The sequence below is a fragment of the Hippoglossus hippoglossus genome, chromosome 1 (assembly GCF_009819705.1).
Source record: "Hippoglossus hippoglossus isolate fHipHip1 chromosome 1, fHipHip1.pri, whole genome shotgun sequence".
In the NCBI taxonomy this organism is placed as follows: domain Eukaryota; kingdom Metazoa; phylum Chordata; class Actinopteri; order Pleuronectiformes; family Pleuronectidae; genus Hippoglossus; species Hippoglossus hippoglossus.
The window spans coordinates 3851356-3859997 of record NC_047151.1 but is presented as its reverse complement, the minus strand read 5'-3'; the positions used below and the strand labels follow the sequence as shown (position 1 = coordinate 3859997).

General features: G+C 43.2%; 1 protein-coding gene across 2 annotated transcripts; it reads left to right on the top strand.

The window, feature by feature from the left end:
• The first annotated feature begins 897 nt into the window (after window positions 1-897).
• LOC117759676 (elongation factor 1-alpha 1) lies at window positions 898-7862 on the top strand. Of its 2 annotated transcripts, none has more exons than XM_034581926.1 (8): window positions 898-1019; window positions 4273-4427; window positions 5094-5273; window positions 5371-5667; window positions 5975-6125; window positions 6450-6706; window positions 6791-7025; window positions 7196-7862. In XM_034581926.1, the coding sequence occupies exons 2-8, from the start codon at window positions 4284-4286 to the stop codon at window positions 7318-7320; spliced, it is 1389 nt and encodes a 462-aa protein (XP_034437817.1). In that variant the 5' UTR covers window positions 898-1019; window positions 4273-4283; the 3' UTR covers window positions 7321-7862. The 2 variants fall into 2 exon arrangements, with proteins under 2 accessions (XP_034437817.1, XP_034437825.1); XM_034581934.1 differs by having other exon boundaries at window positions 4263-4427.
• The last annotated feature ends 780 nt before the right edge of the window (window positions 7863-8642 follow it).

The following is an 8642-nucleotide window of genomic DNA, read 5'->3' as shown; positions in this document are numbered from 1 at the left end:
CCAGCCTATGGGGGCGTAGGCAGATAGGTTGGGCGGAGCCCTTCTCGATACTGTGCTGGACCAGCCCAGTCTGCCTGCAGTCTTCGTCTCTGATGTAATCATTTAAGAGGCGTTTTGCTAATGGTAGGTAGCAGTCTCTTTGACCACTTAGCCAGACTCTCTTCCTTGCAACGAGCCCGCATAGCAGCCATTTCTTCCACCCTAGGCACCACTTGATGCTCTCATGCGCCCTTTCTAACTCTGAAGCGCTCGCTTTCTCTCTTTTATCCTCAAGCGGTTAAAAAAAAAAACAATAACTCTATCACATCTACAACTAGAGACTATCCACCCCCCTCACCATGTCTTCTCATTGGTTCACAACCAAAAATAAAACACAGGCGCGGTACCTGTCACTTTGACATAGAGTGTCCAGACTTCTCATTGGTCGGGCCGGATTTTGGAGAGAACGGAAATCAGAACCTGACACACCCTCATTAGAAGGGGGGAATACCACACGTGGCAGCCTCCCATTGGAAGAGGGAGGGACTTTGGGGCGTGGCTTGAGGGCGTGGCTTGGGGGCGGAACTTGCTAGCTCCTGATTGTTCCGGGGAGGTGGGGGCGTGGGTTCAAAGGTTCAACCTGTCACTTTGACGAACAATGTCCCTCTTTTCTCTCTTGCAGCACTTCAAAGTTGAATAATACAGACAAAGGGAAATGAACGTATGAATAGCTGGTGTTTTCATTAATCTACTTGTGTGCCTGTCTGTATTAATATTATTGATTTTTATAATGCAGATCTACAATTAATATGTTTTCTCAGTCACCAAAAAAAATTGTTTTTGTTCAGTGCTGTTTGGCGCTTGTTCATTTCAGTGTTGCAGCAGCACCCCGCCTAGTGGCCAGGCCTCGCACTTTCAGTCAGTGACGCGTTTGACGCCGAAAGGGTCCCTGTGCTGCGGTCTGAGTCCGTCCTGCAAAACAGGCAGCGTCTCCTGTGTCCTCACCGCAGATCAGCAGTGAACGCACCTCAGAGGAGAAGGTAGGCTACAAGACGTATTCAGGTGCAGCACAAAAACACAGGATCCATCTCGACATCCTCTGACAGACGCGCTGCAAGCAGCAGCTGATCTCAGGGACGTTTCTATCAGGTGTTGTGTTGTGTGTGCGGGGCACTAAGAGAAGGAGGTAGTTGGATGCTCTGTGGTTTTGCTGTTATGGAGATGTGATGCCATGCAAAGTGCAGAGGGGTGTGGGCTGGCACCACAGCGGGCTGCCCAGCAGACAGGGCCTGTGTGGCGCAGTTCCAGCGGAGAGAGAACTCATGTGACAGCTGGTCCTCATCCGGCTGCCACAGTCTCATCCCTGCCGCGTCTGGACGCTGCTGACACACGGAGAGAAAGCTGCTCCGCTCTGCAGCGCGATGTCCCCGCGTCGCTTCGCCACCGCAGCGTCTCACACAACACGCTCATCCTGTCACTCATTGCAACCACAACAGGTTTCTGGATGGAAGCAGTCGATCGTTTTCGATCCGTCAAAGGCAAATGAAGGGATATAAAAGTCATGATATCAGCAGGTATCTGGGCTGTCGCGCTGTGACGTTGTTATGTTGGTTGCCATTGAAAACACTCAACAAGAAATAGTTTAATATCAAACAGTCAATGATAACTACACAGAGGGATTCAAATATGAGTATTGCCATTATTGTTAATATCATCATATTCGTGTTTCCCCTGTTAATATTGTTTGAAGTTGTTCCTTCCTCTTGCTGAGGGTTAAGAACAGAGGATGTCGCACCTTGTGAAGCTCTGAGACTAATTGTGATTTATGAAAACAGGCGACACAAATACAATTTGTTTGATTGAAATAAAAGTTCACGCGCGAGTTCAAACCGTGCTGACCGGTGTTGCGCTGAATTGTGCGTGCCCGCAGAAAAGTGCATTCACCTCGCGGGAGCGCGCACCCCCACAGCGGAAAGACGCCACCGGACTTCATCTCTGAAGCGATGTGCTGTATTAATAATTAAGAAGAATTTTATAATCTCGTTTGTTGGTGTTTATTAGTGATGATAAATGATCCGATGCCTATTGTTCATGGATGTTTAGCTACAATTGTCTTCCTGGCTGAAAACAGGGGGTTGCCATTCTCAGCTGGTCCCCCCCCCCCCCCCCCATGCAGGTCCCTTTTCTGATACTTTGTGGTCAAACACTGATACCAGCTGATAGTTCTGGGTGTTACGACTTTACATTGAGAATTTCATCCATCTAACACTCATCTGTTCTGAGAAAATGGAGGGATGCATATTTCGGCAGGCTAAAAATCTGCTTTGCAGAGAAATGTATCTCCCTCTTAAGTTACCACCAAAGTTTTTGGACTGTTTTGCCTTGTTATTGATAATTTCATACATCCAACACTCATCTTGTCTCAGAAAAGAAGGGGATGCAAATCTCAGCAATTAATCAAATACACAACTGCCAAACAATGCATTCAGATTGCAACTTTATTTCTCGAGATCTATAAACCAAATTGCATTTTTTTGACGTTTGTCTCTACAGTCAGGTCAATAATACGGAAATAGCTGGGCATTCATTACATGGCAGCAGTTCTGCAGATAGTCACACATTCAACACTTCAACACTTAATAACAACCCTTAAAAGCTAAATGTTAATCGTTAAAAATGTCTTTTAGCACATGCAGGCTTTATTTGATTGAGTTAGGCATTTTTTTCCATATTTTAACACCAACATTCTCGTCCTCAGAAATATTATCAGACCAATCACAAGGAAACGCTTTTTCAATTGAGTCTAATAAATAATTAATGACTCTAAACATTCACGAACATATATTTATATATATTTTTTAATATTGTATTTTAATAAAATGCTCAATGAAAACCATTATGACAAGAAAGTTGCAAATGATGTGAATGTTGGGCGGCTGTGGAGAGCAGTTGTCCTCCAACCAGAAGGTCGGCGGTTCGATCCTCAGTCTTCTCCATCTGGGCAAGATACTGTCTGCCAAATGACTGTGCCCCACCCAAACTGTTTAAAGGTTCAGTGTGTAGAATTTAGTGACACCCCTCCCCCCAGAAAACATGAAAGAGAAACTTCAGTCGTCATAAAAACTCAAAAGGTGTTTAGTTTGTCCAGTCTGGGCTAAAACATGGCGGCCTCCGTAGAGGGCCCACTCCGATGTAAATATAAAGTATTTAAATATAAAGGGCCCATTCTAGGGTAAAGAAAACAACAATTCGTACAATTAGATGAAACACACTAGTGAAAACATCACAAGATTTTTTTTATATTCAATTTCTTCAAATAGATCCCATTTTTAAGACCTACTTGAAAAAAAACACATTACACATGGGAAGTATACATTCAAACAATATATTAAACTACAGAAAAAGACACAGGAATAAATACACAGAGAATAATAATAATAATAATAATAACAATCACCACAAATGTTGATTAGGGTCCAGTAAAAATGTCCATTAAAAAAGAAGATAAACATTAAAACAAGGTGTGAATCATGCTGTGGCCTCTCCAGTCACAATATCTGAACATGCTTTAACCATCTATCTTTTTCTTCTTCTATTTTGGACTGACATGTTAGACGTTGCTCCCCATCACCATCACTTAACACCAAATGAGATATCATCGAATACTATTTGGAAGAAGGATATGAATCCCTCAGTTAGAGTTCCATAGTCTTGTATTGCCAAGGTGCATGATGCTGTAATAGCAGCTCGGGATGGCCCAACTCTTGATGTTTGTTTTCCCTTTAACTTGTCCCCCGTCTGTTTCTCAATATAAAGCAGTGTTGTTATTTTGAGTTGATCAGAGCCAAGTTTATATTTAAAAAGATGCATTTCTCTTGCAGCTACTTGTATGTTCAGGTCATCAGCTTGTGTCCTTACAGTTAAGGTATAGCAGATTACGATTGCAACTACCTGCTGTACGTCATGTAGGCTGAACATAACTCAGAGGTGTCGTGTTGCACTGACAGGACTGTGGGCTTTTGAACAATACACACCTTCTCCACTCAGGTTAATAACAGAGCCACTATTTAGTAATGTAACACAAGTTACCCGCTCTGTACGCACATCATGTTTGTTAACTCTCTGTACTCTGGCAGCAGTAGCTTTAACCTTCACTGCTGGTAAGATAATCAACCTATCATGTTTTATGGACACAAACGTGAGTACAATCCTGATGTTGGTAAAGTTCTGCAATTGTCTAATTTAATGAATGTTGTTTAAACCTGTTTACTGGAATCTCACAGTATCTTCCAGACTGAGCTGTTATGGGGAAGGAGAAGCTCCACATAAACATTGTGGTAATAGGACATGTTGACTCCGGCAAGTCCACCACCACCGGCCACCTCATCTACAAGTGTGGGGGCATTGACAAGAGAACCATCGAGAAGTTTGAGAAGGAAGCTGCTGAGGTACGACTCATATTGTTTTTACTTGAATTTAAAAAATCTTTTAAGGAATTTATACAGTGTAATAATTACACTCTGGTGCCCTGGGGTTTTAATCCAGTTGTAAAAGTGAATTGGTTTCTTGTCGGACTAATCATGTTTATTTGTGTCTTGTCCTGTTTAATCTATGTCTTGTTATTTTAAAATTATGTGTCTATGCAACAAATTTGTAAGCACTTCAATCAAAAATGAATTTTTATTGGATATCTTTACTTAAACATTCTGTAAATTACGAGCCATGTGAGCTTTTGAGTTTGCACGACATGGACGGTTTGGAATTATTTATTAGAACTTGCAGTAGATCATTTTTAATCATTGATCATAATTATTTATGTGTAGGTATAGTCATTTATTACTTAACAAATATCAAGACTGGAAAGTAATTTCCTAATAATTACCTGAATCTTTTACATTTTTTTATATGGTTACTATGAAGAATATATCTTGCATTTATCAAGTACATATTTCATTACTTGGAAGTGTTGAGTATCTATGTGCAAGTTTATTTTGATTTTGATTGCATTGCATGGTAGCATTTTTTTTTGCCGTATTAGAACTATATGGAACAGTTTCAAAGATAAAATTATATAAAGGAAAAGCTCCTTGTGCTTTCCTCTCCTCATCCTCTAGATGGGAAAGGGTTCCTTCAAATATGCCTGGGTCCTGGACAAGCTGAAGGCAGAGCGTGAGCGCGGCATCACCATTGATATCTCTCTTTGGAAGTTTGAGACCAGCAGGTACTACGTCACCATCATCGACGCTCCAGGACACAGGGACTTCATCAAGAACATGATCACAGGGACTTCTCAGGTAGATGAGAGTAGAAGTGAGAGTAGGAAATTAGAAAGTGCTTGACAGGGAAAAAAGAACTGGAGGGGCGGTTGAAGTGTATTTCTCTCTCCTTCAGGCCGACTGCGCTGTGCTGATTGTGGCTGCAGGCGTGGGCGAGTTTGAAGCTGGCATCTCTAAGAACGGGCAGACTCGTGAACACGCCCTCCTTGCCTACACCCTGGGAGTGAAGCAGCTCATTGTGGGCATCAATAAAATGGATTCCACTGAGCCCAACTACAGCCAGAAGCGCTACGAGGAGATCGTGAAGGAAGTCAGCACTTACATCAAGAAGATCGGCTATAACCCTGACACTGTGGCCTTTGTGCCCATCTCTGGTTGGAATGGAGACAACATGCTGGAACCCAGCCCTAATGTGAGTCTGCTGGGAGAAAACCTATTATACTTCGGCTAAAGTATTTTGGATATGTATAGTAACAAATCAGCATGTGTCAACACAGATTTACATTGAATAAGGATGTTGAAAGTTATATATTTTGTGACTCTAAAAAATTTGTGATATTAGCTTCCATTAGAAGGTATTATGATTCAGTCTTCCTCTGCTTTCGAGCTCTTAAATGTGTTCAACAATCTAATGAATAAAAGTAAGGTCTTGCATATGCTAAATGTCAGATGCACACATCACCTCTGTATGATGAACAACAGCTTCTCTCCTTCCACAGATGACCTGGTTCAAGGGCTGGAAGATCAACCGTAGAGACGGTAATGCCTCAGGCACCACGCTGCTGGAGGCTCTGGATGCCATCCAGCCTCCCTCGCGCCCCACAGACAAGCCCCTCCGTCTGCCTCTGCAGGATGTCTACAAAATTGGAGGTGAGGCCAGTGTTGCTGTGGATCTCTGTATAGGTGATGTTTGTTTGGTGTTTGATGATACAGAGTTGGCAGAACAAACGGAAAGGTTTTAAGTGCAAGATGCAAGAGTATTTAGTGAATGGGAGCACCTTGTGAAATAAGAAAGAGAACTGAATGAGGTCATATAAGAATTCCCACTGGCTTATGTCCATAAATGATTCTCTGTCCCTATTCTTTTTTTACTTTTTTAAGTAGAACTGTTCACAGTGTGGATGAGAAAGAATTAGTTTATTTATGCAGCTGTTTCACAGAAAGTTGTTCCTTCAATTAGTTCCTCTCTTTCAGGCATTGGTACTGTACCAGTGGGACGAGTGGAGACTGGAATCCTAAAATCTGGCATGGTGGTGACCTTTGCTCCTGTCAACGTGACCACTGAGGTCAAGTCTGTGGAGATGCACCACGAGGCCCTGACTGAGGCGCTACCTGGCGACAATGTGGGCTTCAATGTCAAGAACGTGTCTGTGAAGGATATTCGCCGTGGGAATGTAGCTGGAGACAGTCGAAACGACCCACCACAGGAGGCGGCCAGCTTCACCTCTCAGGTCTGCATACAGGGATTCTGTATTATGCATGTTCATGATTGTGTGCTTCTGCATGTGCCCTTACACTTCTCTGCCTTTTTCAAGGTGATTATCCTAAACCACCCCGGTCAGATCAGTGCGGGCTACGCCCCTGTGCTGGACTGCCACACTGCACACATCGCATGCAAGTTCGCTGAGCTCAAGGAAAAGATTGACCGTCGCTCAGGTAAGAAGCTCGAGGACAACCCCAAGGCCCTGAAGTCTGGAGATGCTGCCATTGTGGACATGATCCCCGGCAAGCCCATGTGTGTGGAGAGCTTCTCCGAGTACCCACCACTGGGTAAGTCTACTGTCCGGCAACATGGTCTATGTTTGTGGGTCAATCTGTAACTCGGGTATTATTCATTGTTTTACTGAAAGTAATGTGAAGTAAAATCAAAATCAAACGTTGAACTGTCTTAACCTGTGTAAAATGTATATTTGAATATTTTTTCATTGATCCTTCTTCAGGGAGGTTTGCCGTCCGTGACATGCGTCAGACGGTGGCGGTGGGAGTGATCAAGGGCGTGGACAAGAAAGCCCCCACCAGTGGTAAGGTCACCAAGTCAGCACAGAAGGCACAGAAGGTCAAATGAACGTTGTGCTGGGCTGTTGCCCTGAACGCTCACCATGGCAGAAGACACACTAGCACCCCACCCCTTCTGCACAACATAGTCAGTGTCTGGTCTATTATCACAATGCATCGCAAAAGCAGACGAAGGAAAAAACTCCCACACTGTAACTGAATAACACGTTGAAAAACTATTATATGTAGGTTTCATTGTCACGCAGTTCGTGACAGAACAACAACAAATATGTGTTACAGCTCTCTGGTTGTGTGCCGTTGTAACTTCGCTGTTTTGCACCAGTAATCAGGTGCTGATGTCATTTTGCCACGCCCATGCTGAAATAATGTACGTATTTGCCAGAGAGCCCGAGGTAGATCAAACACTTTTGCATGTTGCTGTTCCTGTACCTTAGAGAAACGAGCTTCAGAAACTGTCTGATGCCTGAAACCGTCATGCCTTTCACATTGCTCGACTTAAGCTCCCTTGCAGTAGCTCTGTTGCAGTTACTGTTAAGTTCATGCACTTTAATCACTGTTGATGTTCATAAAAGTAAAGATGTTTAAACAGTACGTCTTTGTTCCTGGTTTCATTACTAACTATAACTTAACCTCCACACTCCCAAACCACTGTCACTGTAAAAAGTACCTATACTTTTAACCATGTGGTATCGAAAAGGTATCAAACAATACTTTCGATAATATTGAAAAGTATTGAAGCAGATCTAGGATATGATTTTCAACTCCACGAAAGAAACAACACGAAGATCAACTGATTTCTTAACCTGTAGTTATTACATCATTCGCCCAGAAGCAAACCTATATTGACTGGAGGATGAAGCACAAGCAGGCAGCAGCATGTCAGCTGCCGGTGAGCGACCTGTCGCTGTAGAGATGTAAACTAGAGATCACCACCACGGCGAGTGCTGAGGCGTAGTGTCATTCACTAGCATGGACCACGCCACAACAATGTATCGTTAAATCTTTTGATGGAAATTCAGGCTGTGTTCAATATTGAGGATGGATGAATGGATGTGAACGCTGATGATGAAGATGGATGAAGAATTTCTCTGTTAGGCTGGTCTGGGAGGATATGCTGTGGACTGGGCAGATGGAGACTCAGTGTGGGGATTCCGTCTCAAGTGCATTTCTGCCCATGCTGATGTCAGACCCCCGAGACAGATCCTATAGGGCAGGGGTCTTCAACGTTTTTCCGGCCAAGGACCCCCAAACTGATGGAGAGATGGAGCAGGGACCCCCTACTATATATATTGTATAAAATTGTGTTTTATATTAAACTGGGCCTAGTGCCATGTATAAACATAGCTACCCTGTTATTATGCATTCAATACT

What these genes read in the sequence shown, in the direction of transcription:
- LOC117759676 (XM_034581926.1), top strand. Translation starts at nt 4,284, where the DNA reads ATGGGGAAGGAGAAGCTCCACATAAACATTGTGGTAATAGGACATGTT. An exon ending in GGATGTCTACAAAATTGGAG is followed by an intron (nt 6,126 to 6,449) that starts GTGAGGCCAGTG and finishes CCTCTCTTTCAG; the next exon opens with GCATTGGTACTGTACCAGTG. An exon ending in CTCCGAGTACCCACCACTGG is followed by an intron (nt 7,026 to 7,195) that starts GTAAGTCTACTG and finishes ATCCTTCTTCAG; the next exon opens with GGAGGTTTGCCGTCCGTGAC.